At 37.2% G+C, this 17,577-nt stretch overlaps 1 protein-coding gene across 1 annotated transcript in view; it reads left to right on the top strand.

The window, feature by feature from the left end:
• The window catches only part of LOC133661331 (forkhead box protein P2-like), a 309,673-nt gene that overhangs the window by 230,915 nt on the left and 61,181 nt on the right, over positions 1–17,577 (top strand). Inside the window, 1 exon segment of the mRNA XM_062064460.1 lies at positions 15,421–15,558. Coding sequence (XP_061920444.1) covers positions 15,421–15,558 — 138 coding nt within the window.

The following is a 17,577-nucleotide window of genomic DNA, read 5'->3' as shown; positions in this document are numbered from 1 at the left end:
TTTTACTTTACAAAAGGTAAACATGGTAGGCTATAGGCTACCAGGAGCTAGCAGATACACAACAGCAAAGCACACAATAGCACACATGCTAGACATATGTATAGTAAGTGTTCTTAAACACACAAGGTTGGTATTTACTTCTATATTAGTTTACAAAAGGTAAACATGGTAGGCTATAGGCTACTAGGAGCCAGCAGCTACACAGCAGCTAAGCACACAATAACACACAAGCTAGACATACATAATAATATGTGTTCTCATTGAACATGTTGTCCAATAACACACAAGATTGGTCTTTTCTTCTATTTTAGTTTACAAAAAGTAAACATGTTAGGCTATAGGCTACGAGGAGATAGCAGCTACACAGCAGCTGAGCACACAATAGCTCACAAGCTAGACATACGAAATAGGTGTTTTTAATTAAACATGTCGCCCAATGATCACACATGGTTGGTCTTTCCTTCTATTTTAGTTTACAAAAGTTAAACATTGTAGACTATAGGCTACTAGGAGCTAGCAGCTACACAGCAGCTGAGCACACAATAGCACACAAGCTAGACATACATAATAGGTGTAATTGTAATACACTTCTCTACCACTTGGGGCAGTGATAACAATATCAAACAAACAGAAGGAGTCTGGAGCTAAAGTTATCTAGAGGTAAATGCGTGTTTGGACATGTCAGGACTGAAATGGGACAAGCTGGCAGGTGTGACAACAGATCGTTGTCCAAATCTGACGGGGAAAAATGTTGGACTTTTAAAGAGGATGCAGGATAAAGTGACAGAAATTGACATTTTTGCATTGTATTATACATCAGGAAGTGTTGTGTAAGACCGTGTTAAAAATAAAACCATCAAAAGCAATCTGCTTTTGTATAAAGTTAAGTTAGGTTAAATGAAATTATTATTATTATTATTATTTATCTCACGGTATATCAAAAATAATTTGAGCAAAATGTAATTGAAATATAGTGTGGCCCTCCAGCAGTGCTCAGGTTGCTCATGCGGCCCCCGGTAAAAATTAATTGCCCACCCCTGATCTTGAGGTTCATTAAGCGCAAAAATTATGACTAAAATGCTGCTTTTTATTTGCACTTAAATGGGATTGACAGTTTAGTCCCTGGCCTACGGCACTTCTTCTTGTTGTGTTCCGCCGGTCTGGGTCCCTCGTGGCTCATTGCTGCCTCCTGTAGGTCGGTCACGGTACTACGCCTGTGTTTATTAGATGTGTGTGGGTCATCCCGCAGTGTGAGTTGTGGGTAAAAAAAAAGGTGCGTGGTGGGCTTGAACCGGAAGCCGCCTCGTTCAAAAGGCTGAATCAATGTCGGGATAAATCGATGCAGAGATCTCCTCGGGCGCTTTTTGTCCGACATGATTCTTTGTGTTGTGATGAATGGAACTTCCCGTGTAGGCGCCGTACGGAGATTGATTTAGAAAACATGCCGTGATCTACTTAGCTTCCGGAGTATTGATCTGGCTTTATGAGACGGCCGGGACGCGCGGTGGCCCTCCAAGAGCGCACTTGAACTTCAGAGTCTGGCCGAGGCACGTGACCCTCCACGCCGCCCCCCCGCCCCCGGCGCCGTCAATAATGGTGTTGCCGCGTTCGGCAGTAATTGGCGAGTAAATGAGCAGTGTCAGCTCGAGGGAGGCGAGGGGTCACAAGTCCGCCAGCGAGGAGGGTTCTTCTTGAGTTTTGGCGCCCCCCGGGACCCCTCCGGGGTGGCGATCACTTCATGTTCTTGCCTTTCTCTGCGTGTACGAGCTCTCGGCTTAATTAGCAGCAGCGCTGCCTGCCAAGGAGGCGCAGTAATTACCAGCGAGTGTGTCCAAGTTGCTCTTGTCGTTGATAACCATCCCGACGCCCCCGCTGCGTTTATGGCTGACGTGCAATCGCCACTTCCTGCCACGCGTCTTACGTCAGCTGCCACGCGTCTTACGTCAGCTGCCACGCACCGCCTTCAAACACAGCTTTCGTGTGCGGCGCAAGAGTTGCTTCACGCAAAAATGTAATGTTTTGTTGTTTCCCCCTAAAGCAGGGGTGTCAAACTCAAATACAGAGTGGGCCAAAATGTAAAAGTCAACAAAGCCGCGGGCCAAGGTTGAACAAATGAACCTTTTAATAGGGACCCAAACAAGTTTTGCATTGAATATTGAACAAGCAAGGCTTATACAACTTTATAGTGACATGCAAAATCCAGTTTCAAATGTCAGATGTCTTTGTAATATTTAGGCATTTTCTTTCACTGGATTATGCACACTTTCTACTAATATTGCATAATATTTTCCTTAAAATTCCACAAAAAAATACCTGTTTTACCCAATTATAATCTATACTACAACTCCAAAAATTTTGTGCATGTTTTACTATTATTTACACATTTTCTTTCACTGGATAATGCACATTTTGCACAAATATCGCGTAATATTTTGCTTAAAATTACACAAAATGTCCCTAATAAGTACATATTATGTTATATTATTATCTATACTACAACTCCACAGAGATGGCGGATGTTTTAGTATAATGTAGACATTTTCTTTCACTGGATTATGCACACTTTCTACTAATATTGCATAATATTTTCCTTAAAATTCCACAAAAAAATACCTGTTTTACCCAATTATAATCTATACTACAACTCCACAAATTTTGTGCATGTTTTACTATTATTTACACATTTTCTTTCACTGGATAATGCACATTTTGCACAAATATTGCGTAATATTTTGCTTAAAATTACACAAAATTTCCCTAACAAGTACATATTATGTTATATTATTATCTATACTACAACTCCACAGAGATGGCGGATGTTTTAGTATAATGTAGACATTTTCTTTCACTGGATTATGCACATTTTCCACAAATATTGCATAATATTTTGCTAAAAATTACACTACATGTTCTTAATATGTACATATTATATTATTATCTATACTACAACTCCACAGAGATGGTGGATGTTTTACTATTATTTACACATTTTCTTTCACTGGATTATGCACATTTTCCACAAATATTGCATAATATTTTGTTTAAAATTGCACTAAATTCCACTAAAAAATAAAATTTTTACCCAATTATTATCTATACTACAACTCCACGAATATGGCAGATGTTTTACTATTATTTAGACATTTTCTTTCAATGTATTATGCACATTTTCTACTAATATTGCATAATGTTTTCCTTAAAATTCCACTAAAATACATGTTATACCGGGTATATTATCTATGCTACAACTCCACAGAGATGGCGGATGTTTTACTATTATTTACACATTTTCTTTCACTGGATTATGCACATTTTCCACAAATATTGCAAAATATTATGTTTAAAATTGCACTAAATTCCATTAAAAAATACCTGTTGTACCCAATGATTATCTATACTACAACACCACGAATATGGCGGATGTTTTACTATTATTTAAACATTTTATTTCACTGGATTATGCACATTTTCCACAAATATTCCAAAATATTATGTTTAAAATGTCACTAAATTCCCCTAAAAAATACCTGTTGTACCCAATTATTATCTATACTACAACTCCACGAATATGGCGGATGTTTTAGCATTATTTAGACATTTTCTTTCACTGTATTATGCACATTTTCCACAAATATTGCATAATATTTTGCTTAAAATGTCACTTAATTCCACTAACAAATACCTGTTGTACCCAACTATTATCTATACTACAACTCCACAAATATGGAGGATGTTTTAGAATTATTTGGACATTTTCTTTCATTTGATTATGCACATTTTCCACCAATTTTGCCTAATATTCATCTTAAAATTCCACTAAAAAATACCTGTTTTACCCAATTATAATCTACACTACAACTCCACGAATATGGCAATGTTTTAGTAATTTTTCAACATTTCACTGGATTATGCACATTTCCCACAAATATTGCATAGTATTTTCCTTACACAAAATTCCCCTATGAAGTACCTGTAATGCCCAATTATTATCTACACTACAACTCCACGAAGATGGGGGCTGTTTTAGTATTACCTAGACATCTTTTTCCACAAATATTGCATAATATTTTGCTTAAAATTACACTAAATTCCACTAAAAAAAATACCTGTTATACCCAATTATTATCTATACTACAACTCCACGAGTACGGCGGATGTTTTAATTCATTAAGACATTTTATTTGACTAGATTATGCACAATTTCCACGAATACTGTTCTTAAAATCGTACTAAATTCCCCTCTAAAATGCCTCTCACACTATATTATCTATAATACAACTCCACCAAGATGGCGGATGTTTTCGTATTACTTAGACATTTCTTTCATTGCATTCAGTTGTCCTGCAAATGATACCAAGAGGTTAACTTTTGTTGCACATCCTCACAGCGTGATGTCAATTCAAATGCCCACATCAACTGGAGCTAATTTCAAATGATTCGACCATTAATCCAATTTTTGGGATTCCGAAGAATCCCGATTGCATATCATCTCCCCTCTCCAGCATGTTTATGCCGCTGCCATTATCTCGTAAATGCTCATTAATTTCCATCCCTGCGTGGCAAAATCATTTCTAGGAGAAGCAATTCAGCCTCCTGTTCCTTCCAATTCGCCGCTCACGTCAATCAAGTCCCCTCGCGCGGCATCTCGCCGAATGGAGGTGTTATATTCCCGCAATTATCATGTCATATACTCGAAAATGTAAATGAACGTGTGTGTAAAATTAAATTTATGGGTTGTCAGTGAAGAACGCGAACCAGGAGAGCAATTACTTATCCGCTTTCATCTGGGAGGCTCTGATAGGTCGAGTAGAAACGGTTAAATGCTGGAATTAGCATAGTGCTGCTCTCCACCATGGACCTGCCCTGTTTCTGAGGGGGTTTGTGATGTTTAGTAGCCTTTACCGTAGTCACAAACAGCATTGGGCACATGCTTTATTTCTTTCAAACATGCTAAACAGTCGCACAATTCAACAGAGTAGGAAGAAGCAAAGTTGATGTCATCCTATGTAAAGACATAGCTACTATTTTATCGTTGTATTTTTATTTATTTTATCATATTTTATCTACAAACCCTACGGACGTTACTGTTACACATTCTTTCATTTGCAATGGTGTCAAGTCACTATAAGTTCTGCTTCTTCCTGCTCCTTTTCAGACAGCTCGGATTGTGGTGCACTTCAAATGTGACGAATGAACTGTGCGGTTTGAAATTGTGGAAGTAACGTCGGTCCAAAGGCACTTAAAACTAGTAAGAAACACATTTTATAGAGAATACTCACACTGCAAAAAGTCAGTGTTCAAAAACAAGAAAAAAAATTACAAAAATTAGGGGTATTTTATTTGAACTAAGCAAAATTATCTGCCAATAGAACAAGAACATTCGGCTTGTCAAGACTTTCCAAAACAAGTCAAATTAAACGGGACCGACTTTGAGGGCTCATAAAATCCAAACCGGAGCACTAATTAAAACTCTTTTATCAACTTTTAATCAGAAAGGTTCAATCTCTCTCCTGTGTTAATTTGAATCCGACACGACAAACGCGCTCAGAGGAGATAATGTTTGAAAAAAGGTGACTGTTTTTACACAACTTTTGTTTTGAAGGGGGAATTGCAAACTTCCTGTGGATTTTTGCTGGGGCTTGTCAGTGTATGAAATATAGGTCTAAGTGAGACCTACATAGAGGTTTTTGTTTCATGTCTCTACGACATTCCTACTGGGAGTTACAGGCAGTTTTGTCTGAGTTTTTTTCCTAGGGGGCGCTAGAGCGCAATTTTGAGTTTTGGGGTTTGGTTTTTTTGAATAGATCGCAATTTTCGCCAGTCTTGATGTGTGTGTCCAATTTGGTGAGTTTTGAAGCATATCAGTCTACCCCAGGGCAGCTGTGGCTACGAAAGTAGCTTACCACCACCAGGTGTGAATGAATGATGGGTTTTTAACATGTAAAGCGACTTTGGGTACTTAGAAAAAGCGCTATATAAATCCCAGGTATTATTATTATTATTATTATTATTATTGAGGGGGTCAAATTACAGCTCAAAGAGGCGGCGGTATAATAATAAAAAGCTAGAAATACAATAAGGTCCTCTGTCCCAAAGGGACTCGGTCCCGGGACCGACTTTGAGGGCTCATAAAATACAAACCGGAGCAGTAATTAAAACTCTTTCATCAACTTTTAATCAGAAGGGTTCAATCTCTCTCCTGTGCTAATTTGAATCCGACACGACAAACGCGCTCAGAGGAGATCATGTTTGAAAAAAGGTGACTGTTTTTACACAACTTTTGTTTTGAAGGGGGAATTGCAAACTTCCTGTTGATTTTTGCAGGGGGTTGTCAGTGTATGAAATATAGGTCTAAGTGAGACCTACATAGAGGTTTTTGTTTCATGTCTCTACGACATTCCTACTGGGAGTTACAGGCAGTTTTGTCTGTGTTTTTTCCTAGGGGGCGCAATTTTGAGTTTTGGGGTTTGGTTTTTTTGATTAGATCGCAATTTTCGCCAGTCCTGATGTGTGTGTCCAATTTGGTGAGTTTTGAAGCATGTTAAGGGGGTCAAATTACAGCTCAAAGAGGCGGCGGTATAATAATAAAACGCTAGAAATACAATAGGGTCCTCTGTCCCAAAGGGACTCGGTCCCTAATTAGCTAAACTCAATGAACCCAACAATACCTTAAAATGAGTATATTCTCACTAATAACAAGTGTACTACTATATGAGTACGTATTTTGTATTGTTTCATTGCTTTCATGCTTGAAATAAGAAATTATGACTTTAAAAAAGTAGTTTTATACTTGTGAGTGTTGATGACACAGCTTTGCATCAGTTGATATTCTACTTTCAAGCATGTTTTACTCAATATGGGTCATCAAATCTCAGCAACAAGCTGTAATATCTTACTGAGATCATTTAGGACCAAAACACTTAAAACAAGTAAAACACTCAAACATAAAAAATGCTGAGTGAGAAGAAATATCTTATCAGACAGAAAATAAGTAAATATCACCCTTATTTGAGATATTTCATCTTACTTAGATTTCAGTTTTTGCATAACATGCCAAAAACAATTACCTTTATTAAAAAAGCTCTTGTTGCCCCACTCTTTGAATCATATTACCCATAAGGCATTGTGTACATCCAAATAATGCGTTGTAGACACCAAAAATATGAACACAAAACACAAGTTTATCGAAACTAATTATAGTATTAAACATGCAAAGAACACTTTAATTTGACTTTGCTACGAGTTATTTCTTGAATTCAACAGTGTTTGTCACATCTTTTAGTAAAGTGCTGGCACTCGCAACTTTCTTTGGCCCCATGGTGGAATATTTAGCAGTCAAAATGCAACCCAATTCTCGACTAGTTTGTTACACATAATATTAGGCTATTCATTAATTTTGCTTACGTATTTAACCAAAACAACAAGTTGGGGATACAAAAAAAACCGAGACAGCCTTACTGTGTTACAGACGCCCATAAATACACACACAAAATACACTTTTATAGATATTAATTATAGAATTACATGCGAATTCTATGGTGTTTCTCACCTTTTTTTAATCAAAGTGCTGGTACTCGCAACTTTCTTTGGACCCATAGTGTCCAATTTTGCAGTCAAAAACATGAGTCGGCAATGCTTTGTTTGGTCCCTCAATTCTGGACTAGTTTCTCACACACAATATTTGACTGTACGATAACTTTGCCCAAGATTTCAGTCCAAAATGACAAGTGGGGTTTACGAAAACCGAGGTAACCCAAATGCGTTACAGATACCCAAAAATGTAGACACAGAACCATAGTATCACATGTAGAAAACAATGCAGTTATACTTTACGAGTTCTTCCTTGAACTGAATAGTGTTTCTCACCTCTTTAATTAAAGTACTGGCACTCACAACTTTTGTTGGCCCCATAGTGACTTTTTTCTGCAGTCAAAAACATGAGTCAGCAATGCTTTTGTTTGGGACCCCAATTGAATTGTACTCTGCAACAAGTTATTTCTTGAATTAAATAGTGTTTCTCACCTCTTTTACTAAAGTGCTGGCACTCACAACTTTTGTTGGCCCCATGGTGGATTATTTTGAGGTCAAAAACAAAATTGGCATTGTTTTTTTAGGGGGCCCCTCAATTCTAGACTAGTTTGTTACACACAATATGTGGCTGTACGATAATTTTGCTAAAAATGTTAATCATAAACAATAAGTGAGGCGTACGGAAACCGAGGTAGCACTAATGCGTTACAGAGACCCACAAATATGGACACAAAACACATTGTATAGAGATTAATCATAGTATTGCATATAGAAAACACTGCAATTGTACTTTACGACAAGTTCTTTCTTGAATTAAATAGTGTTTCTCACCTCTTTTACCAAAGTGCTGGCACTCACAACTTTTGTTGGCCCCATAGTGACTTTTTCTGCAGTCAAAAACATGAGTCAGCAATGCTTTTGTTTGGGACCCCAATTGAATTGTACTCTGCAACAAGTTCTTTCTTGAATTAAATAGTGTTTCTCACCTCTTTTACTAAAGTGCTGGCACTCGCAACTTTTGTTGGCCCCATGGTGGATTATTTTGCAGTCAAAAACAAGAATCGGCATTGTTTTTTGGGGGGTCCTCAATTTTAGACTAGTTTATTACACACAATATGTGGCTGTATGATAATTTTGCTAAAAATGTTAATCATAAACAATAAGTGAGGCATACGGAAACCGAGGTAGCACTAATGCGTTACAGAGACCCACAAATATGGACACAAAATACATTGTATAGAGATTAATCATAGTATCACATGTAGAAAACACTGCAATTTTACTTTACGACAAGTTATTTCTTGAATTAAATAGTGTTTCTCACCTCTTTTATTAAAGTGCTGGCACTCACAACTTTTTTGGGCCCCATGGTGACTTTTATTGCAGTCAAAAACATGAGTCAGCCATGCTTTTGTTTGGGTCCCCAATTGAATTGTACTCTGCAACAAGTTATTTCTTGAATTAAATAGTGTTTCTCACCTCTTTTACTAAAGTGCTTGCACTCACAACTTTTGTTGGCCCCATGGTGGATTATTTTGCAGTCAAAAACAAGAATCGGCATTGTTCTAGACTAGTTTGTTACACACAATAAAGTACTATCTATTTATCTATCTATCTATATGTGGCTGTATGATAATTTTGCTAAAAATGTTAATCATAAACAATAAGTGAGGCGTACGGAAACCGAGGTAGCCCAAATGCGTTACAGGGACCCACAAATATAGACACAAAACACATTGTAGAGAGATTAATCATAGTATCACATGTAGAAAACACTGCAATTGTACTTTACGACAAGTTCTTTCTTTAATGAAATAGTGTTTCTCACCTCTTTTATTAACGTGCTGGCACTCGCAACTTTTTTGGGCCCCATGGTGACTTTTATTGCAGTCAGCAATGCCCTGTTGGGGACTCCAAATTTGGACGCATTGACCATACGATCATTTTGCTTGCATTTTTTAAATAAAAAACGGCAAGCGGGGCGTATGGGAACCGAGCCAGCACTCTTCCGCTGTTTGTGTCTCAAATGCTAATACCGGAAAAGAAATCGTGACTTTTTCTTTGTGTAAATGCATTTTTTATTTTTCCACTTTTAATTCCCTGCATTATTCATCTTACAGGTATTTGACCGTGAGCGCCTTTATTTCGCCGCTTTCAGGCACTTTCAAGCACGGAGGGTAGAATTGGAGCGTAATTATTTTACATATGCATGCGCATACGTTTATGTTAAATCCTGAAGCCTCGCTCCAAAACAAAACAAAAAAAGAAGCCCCACGTCCTCCAATTAATGCTCTTAACGAGTGCATCTTTAATGTTGTGTCCCATTGTGACGAAAGCAGTGGTGGCTGGAGGGGTAATTACTTACCTTGCCAATGTACCTCGAAGGGTTAATAACGTTGAAGGTGTAAGCGTGCCATTTGCATAATTACACACAGGAGAGGGGGGGGGGGGGGGGGGGTTGTTTAAATTGCAACTTCAAATTTTTGCAGCCTTTTGTTGTGAATGCATCTTCTTGTCCGGGAAAGGCTACTTTCACGTCCTGCCGCACCTTCCGCGGAGTCCCCTCCTCTCTAATGAACAATGGAGGCAGGATTTGTTTGAACATGAATATGAATGTGCAGCAGGGGCCGGCTGCAGGTTGACCTTCAGCTGTGATTTTCAGTTCATCAGGATTAGTCAAGGCGGGCGATCAGGAGCCACTAATGCATAATGACTTCTAAAATGAAAAATGTGTAGTGACCATGCAAATGTCTCGGCTAATCAAAGAGGGGGGCGGAGGGGGGGCTAAACAAGGACATGTCAAGGCCTGACAGCCGGCGAGGTAGGAAGGAAGGAGGAAAGGAGGCTAGGGGAGACATGCATGGAAAGTAATCAAGGCAGCTTGATTAGCCCCACGATGAGGACAGGGATGTCTTATTGGCCCCTTGACACACCATATAGGCCGCATACTGTCATGGCCGCCGCTGCTGCTGCAATTAGTGTCAGCCCAGGGTGGGCCCATGTTGATATTTTCATTGTTTTGCTGCAGAAATACGAGGAGGGGGGTCATTGAATGCAGTGTTGCACTTAATAATACATCCGTCAGCAGGATTTCCGTCCCGCTTCCGAAAAACAATGTTGTTTTTTTCAGGTAACCCGTTTTGACGAACAATGCATTATTATTTTTTTTGCAACAGTAGTTTGCCCCATGATTAAATTATTTCACTTTAGCACTTAAGCATTAGCATCAACGAAAAACAGGTTTTTAAAAGGAAAGTAATATTTTATCTTAGTCTTTAAATTAGTTTGCTTGTTGATGATTTTGTTTGGTTTTGAGCCGCTCCCAGTCTGTGGAACGCTCTCCCTGACCACCTGAGGGCACCACAGACTGTGGATGCTTTAAAAAAAAGGCTTAAAAACCCTTCTTTTTAAAAAAGCCTTTTTTTTTAGATATATGCATACTAGTTTTAGCTATTTGGCTGTTTTTATTTGTATTTATTTTTTTATTTTATATATATATATATATATATATATATATATATATATATATATATATATATATATATATATATATATATATATATATATATATATATATATATATACACTACCGTTCAAAAGTTTGGGGTCACCCAAACAATTTTGTGGATTAGCCTTCATTTCTAAGAACAAGAATAGACTTTGGAGTTTCAGATGAAAGTTATCTTTTTCTGGCCATTTTGAGCGTTTAATTGAGCCCACAAATGTGATGCTCCAGAAACTCAATCTGCTCAAAGGAAGGTCAGTTTTGTAGCTTCTGTAACGAGCTAAAGTGTTTTCAGATGTGTGAACATGATTGCACAAGGGTTTTCTAATCATCAATTAGCCTTCTGAGCCAATGAGCAAACACATTGTACCATTAGAACACTGGAGTGATAGTTGCTGGAAATGGGCCTCTATACACCTATGTAGATATTGCACCAAAAAGCAGACGTTTGCAGCTAGAATAGTCATTTACCACATTAGCAATGTATAGAGTGTATTTCTTTCAAGTTAAGACTAGTTTAAAGTTATCTTCATTGAAAAGTACAGTGCTTCAAAAATAAGGACATTTCAATGTGACCCCAAACTTTTGAACGCTAGTATGTATACATATATATATATATATATATATATATATATATATATATATATATATATATATATATATATATATATATACACTAGCGTTCAAAAGTTTATATATATATATATATATATATATATATATATATATATATATATATATATATATATATATATATATATATATATATATATATATATATATATATATATATTTTTTTTTTTTTTTATTTTATTTTTTTAATACACTGTAGCACTTTGAGGTTGTTTACTCAATGTAAAGTGCTTTTTACAAATAAAATCTATTATTATTATTAATATTATTTTGTATTGTGTAGTTCTATTTATATGGTACACTGTAAAAAAAATCCTATTTTTATGGTTAATTTACTCTAAATGTCTACTGTAATTTTTCTATTTTTTTTAAATAGCTTATAAAACTGTAGAATTGAAGACATTATCTGTAAATAAACAATCCGCCTGTTATTTTAAGTAATATGCCAGTAATGACAAATTATGTCTATTTCTATTTTTTTTACAGAAAAATACCAAATTAATTATACATAGCATTTTCTGTTTTCTTAAATTACTTTCAAATTCATGTAAAATTACAGTAATTATCTTTCATTAAATATGTAGCTTGTTATATAAAAGTCTATGTCCATACTAACAATGTAGAATAAAGGTATTTTTCTGCACAACTGTTTGCATCGTCACTTTATTAAAGGTGGTTGATCTCAATAATTTAGTAAAAATCTGTAAAATTACGATATTTTTCCGCAAAACGTTTCATGAAAATGTCTGTAAATATAATGTTTTTGATCATTATTTGGTTAACAATGTTTTACTTTAATTTTATGGTTTTTGTTTGGCAGCCGTAGCTGCCAGTAGATGACCGTATTTTTACAGAATTTATTTTTACAGTGTAATTATTATTCTGTGACTGTAAATTGTTTGCTTGTTTTCTTATTGATGTTTTTATTTTGTTCTGTATTGTGTAGTTATAATTATATGCTTTTACTTGTAATTGTATTGCGTTTGTGGACCCCAGGAAGACTAGTGGGTTGTTGTGGCAACCAGCTAATGGGGATCCTTAATAAAAATAAAAATAAAATCAGGCACTTTTAGAGGGGGTTTTTTTTAGAATTTTTTTTATTCCTGATAATTCTTTGATTCTTCTCTGATTTTTTACTACCATATTTTCCGGACTATAGAGCACACCCGTAGAAAAGCCGCACCCACTAAATTTTAGAAGAAAAATATATTTTCCCCTATATTGGCCGCAAAGGACTCAGATATATAAATTGCAAAAAGTTACTTATTTACACAGAAAGATAATGTAAATGTTTCCAAATGGTGTCTGTAACGCGGCAGTAAAACGGTTCATCAAACAAAACAAAAGCAATTGCCATGGACCCACTAGCTGTGGAAGTTAGCTTTCCAATCAGATAAACGGACTCAATAACTCCACAGTGACGTTTTGGTGAATTTACTGAGAAATTTCTGAAACAATACAAAAAGAATGCCATTGTAAGTAACACAGACACTCGTAAACGTGTTAGCATATTAGCTAATGCTAACGACACTCGCTTGATTAAATTACGATAGCATGACATGCATTCATGAAAACACATGGGACAAAAATAGTTTTAGTTCAATTGTATCATACCAACGAGTCATACCAATGACTATAAAAATGGGAGCCATTACCTCCCTGCTGGGCACTCAGCATCAAGGGTTGGAATTGGGGGTTGAATCACCAAAAATGATTCCCGGGCGCGGCCACCGCTGCTGCCCACTGCTCCCCTCACCTCCCAGAGGGTGAACAAGAGAATGGGTCAAATGCAGAGGACCAATTTCACCACACCTAGTGTGTGTGGGACAATCATTGGTACTTTAACTTTACCTTTAACTTGTATAACCTATGAATGATGAATGAGGAATCCATACGAATAGAAACGCTATGGATGGAACGACATTTGTACTTCCGGTTAGAAGCACCGAAAGATGGTGCCATTGCACAAAACAATTACACTCCTTGGTCCTTGCTAGTTTGTTTTTGAAAACTATTTGCATTATGGCCGCCAACAAAAAAAAAGAATACATAAATTAGCCGCACTGTTTAATAGGCCGCAGGGTCTAAAGTGTAGGAAAAAAGTAGCAGCCTTTAGTCCAGAAACACTACAACCCCCAAGGAACACCCAAGTTACTGGACGGTTGCTCTACCATCCAAGCCATGCCGCCCCTATTTTCTATTCTTTCTCTTCCTAAAAGCAAACATTTTAACTAATTGTAGTTTTATATGCAGAAAACAATGCAAATGTACTTTGCTACCACTTCTTTCTTGAATTCAATAGTGCTTCTCGCGTTCTTTAGCAAAGTGCTGGCACTCGCTACTTTTTTTGACCTTACTTTGCGGTCGTACTCTATCAAATAAAAAGTAAAGAGACTCATTGAATTGTTTGGGCACTGATACCGCAGGTGGACTAGTTGGTTACATGTACAACAGGGGTGTCCAAAGTGAGGCCCGGGGGCCATTTGTGGCCCGCAGGTCATTTTTTAACGGCCCCACGGCACATTTTAAAAATACGATTGAAAAAAATTCAAAACATGATAAGTGGTATAAAAGAGCAAACAGGTGAAATGTAACAAGAAAATGTTGCAATTTTGACTCTAATAACACAAAGCTGCCATGCAGGCTGTTTCTTTCTTTCAAAAATAGTAATGAATCAAAATCAATGTCATTATGAATTATTGACCTTTTTAAGGCTCCAATTACATCACATTTGAGATATTTTTGGGGAAAATGTTGCATATTTTGTGTTGCCATGTAAAAAACGGAGCTGTTTTTTTTAAAGGGCCTAAAACGAACAAATGAAAAACATAAACAACAATAAAACGTATAATTGACGGATAGATCTGTAGTTGATCTCGAGATTATTGTGTTAAAAAGTAAACAGTAAAAAAAAAAAAATAGAATTAATTTTTTGGATCCCCAATAATTTTAGTGTGATTTGTTTTTAAGTGTCTTTGCTCAAAAAATAATAATGAATTAAAATCAACGTTGTTATGAGTTATTGACCTTTTTAAGGCTCCAATTATTATATAATCTCAAATATTCCACTATCGTGTGAAAATATTGCATATTTTGTATTTTTTCCATAAAAAAACTGTGTTTTCTTTGACAACAAGAGCATACAACTTAAATCTTTAAAAGCGTTATATTGACAGACAGACCTAATGTTGATCTACAGATTTAAAACTTGAATATTAATACAAATAATAATACTGAATAATGACACATTTTTTATATTTTTTTTACCAAAACCCTTTGGGGTCCCCTGGATCAAGCCTGAGTGGAGGCCTAAATGTATATTTTTTATACATATATTGTATTGGTTTTTAAAATAAAAAATATCAAAATGGCCCCCGCTTGCTTTGATTTTTCAGAATGCGGCCCTCAGTGGAAAAAGTTTGGACACCCCTGATGTACAATAACTGGGGCAAAATCATGTCCAAAACCGAATCGTACAAGCCGAGGTGTATGAAAATTGAGGTACAATTGTATATAGATTTTATTTTATTTTTCCTTCCAATAAATACAAGCCGTGACCCCACTTCTCGGTCACGCAGTTTCCCATTAGCACCATTGATAGAAGCTAATTAAGGTCTACTTCTATTTAAATCCCTTCCTTGTCCCCACTGGGGACGGGGAGGACAGGAAGGGAAAATAAGATGAGCAACACAAATACCTGTCCTTCACGTTCCCGCCGTCGTCCTTCTCAACGCCGCACTTGTGTTTTGCAGGTTCCGGTCTCAGTGGCCATGATGAGTCCCCAGGTGATCACGCCGCAACAGATGCAGCAGATCCTCCAGCAGCAGGTCCTCTCCCCCCAGCAGCTGCAGGCCCTCCTCCAGCAGCAGCAGGCCGTCATGCTGCAGCAGGTAGCCCACATCCTCCTGTCGGGGACGGACGATGATGGGACATTTAGGAATGGTGTCAAGAGTCCATGAGTGGATTTGATTAGGAGTTGAATGAAGATTGTCAGCACACTTTGCTCCGACCGCGTCTGTCACAGCAACTTAAAGGCACTTAACTTTGTCATTAAGCATCGCCAGGATTACATTTACCTAATATTGCAGTTGATCATGTTGCATCACCCCAATGCCTTCGTAGGAACAAAACTTGAGTATAACTTAGCACTCATGCAGCCCCATGCCATGACGCTACCGCCACCAAGACACGGTTAAGTCAGCGGTCACATTATGTTGTCAGCTAGTTCAATAATGTTTCTTCAGTGAACCACAGCTTCCAAGTGAAGGCGGCACTCATTCAGCCCCATGCCATGACGCTACCGCCACTTAGACACGGTTAACTCAGCGGTCACTTTATGTTGTCAGCTAGTTCGATAATGTTTCTTCAGTGAACCAAAGCTTCCAAGTGAAGGCGGCACTCATGCAGCCCCATGCCATGACGCTCCCGCCACCTAGACACGGTTAAGTCAGCGGTCACATTATGTTGTCAGCTAGTTCGATAATGTTTCTTCAGTGAACCACAGCTTCCCAGTGCTGGCAGCATTCATGCAGCCCCAGGCCATGAAGCTACCACCAAGACATGGTTACACTGGTGGTCACTTGTTTTGCCAGCAATTGGGGGAATATAGTTTCTTTAGTAAACCATAACTCCCTGGTGCCGGCTGCATTCATGCAACCCCAGACCATGAAGCTACTGCCAAGATACGGTTATCCTGGTGTAAACTTGTTTTCCCAGTTATTTAGGGTATAATGTTTCCGAAGTGAACCACAGCTTCCCGGTGCTGGCAGCATTCATGCAGCCCCAGGCCATGAAGCCACCACCAAGACATGGTTATCCTGGTGTAACCTTTTTTCCCAGTTATTTAGGGTATAATGTTTCCATAGTGAACCACAGCTTCCCAGTGCTGGCAGCATTCATGCAACCCCAGACCATGAAGCTACTGCCAAGACACGGTCATCCTGGTGTTCACTTGTTTTGCCAGTTATTTAGGATATAATGTTTCTTTAGCAAACCACAGCTCCCTAGTACCGGCAGCACTCATGCTGCCGCAGGCCATGACGCTACCACCAACAAGACACGGTTGTTATCTTGGTGTTTACTGTTGTTGCCAGCTATTTAGACAATAAAAGTTGTGTGTTGTCATTTTCACGGTATAGTAAATCGACACCAGCTGTGCACTGACTACTCTTAAGTACAGTCCATAGTTTTGTCACTTGAATTTAAAGGCAGATGTTTTACTATTATTTACACATTTTCTTTCACTGGATTATGCACATTTTCCACAAATATTGCAAAATATTATGTTTAAAATTGCACTAAATCACACTAAAAAATACCTGTTGTACCCAATGATTATCTATACTACAACTCCACGAATATGGCGGATGTTTTAGTATTATTTAGACATTTTCTTTCACTGTATTATGCACATTTTCCACAAATATTGCATAAAATTTTCCTTAAAATTCCACTAAAAATACATGTTATACCGGGTATATTATCTACGCTACAACTCCACAGAGATGGCGGATGTTTTACTATTATTTACACATTTTCTTTCACTGGATTATGCACATTTTCCACAAATATTGCATAAAATTTTCCTTAAAATTCCACTAAAAATACATGTTATACCGGGTATATTATCTACGCTACAACTCCACGACTATGGCGGATGTTTTAGTATTATTTAGACATTTTCTTTCACTGTATTATGCACATTTTCCACAAATATTGCATAAAATTTTCCTTAAAATTCCACTAAAAATACATGTTATACCAGGTATATTATCGACGCTACAACTCCACAGAGATGGCGGATGTTTTACTATTATTTACACATTTTCTTTCACTGGATTATGCACATTTTCCACAAATATTGCAAAATATTATGTTTAAAATTGCACTAAATCCCACTAAAAAATACC

The sequence above is a fragment of the Entelurus aequoreus genome, linkage group LG12 (genome assembly GCF_033978785.1).
Source record: "Entelurus aequoreus isolate RoL-2023_Sb linkage group LG12, RoL_Eaeq_v1.1, whole genome shotgun sequence".
Taxonomy (NCBI): Eukaryota; Metazoa; Chordata; class Actinopteri; order Syngnathiformes; family Syngnathidae; genus Entelurus; species Entelurus aequoreus.
The sequence above is the reverse complement of the archived record's forward strand: the minus strand, read 5'-3'. Positions and strand labels throughout refer to the sequence as shown.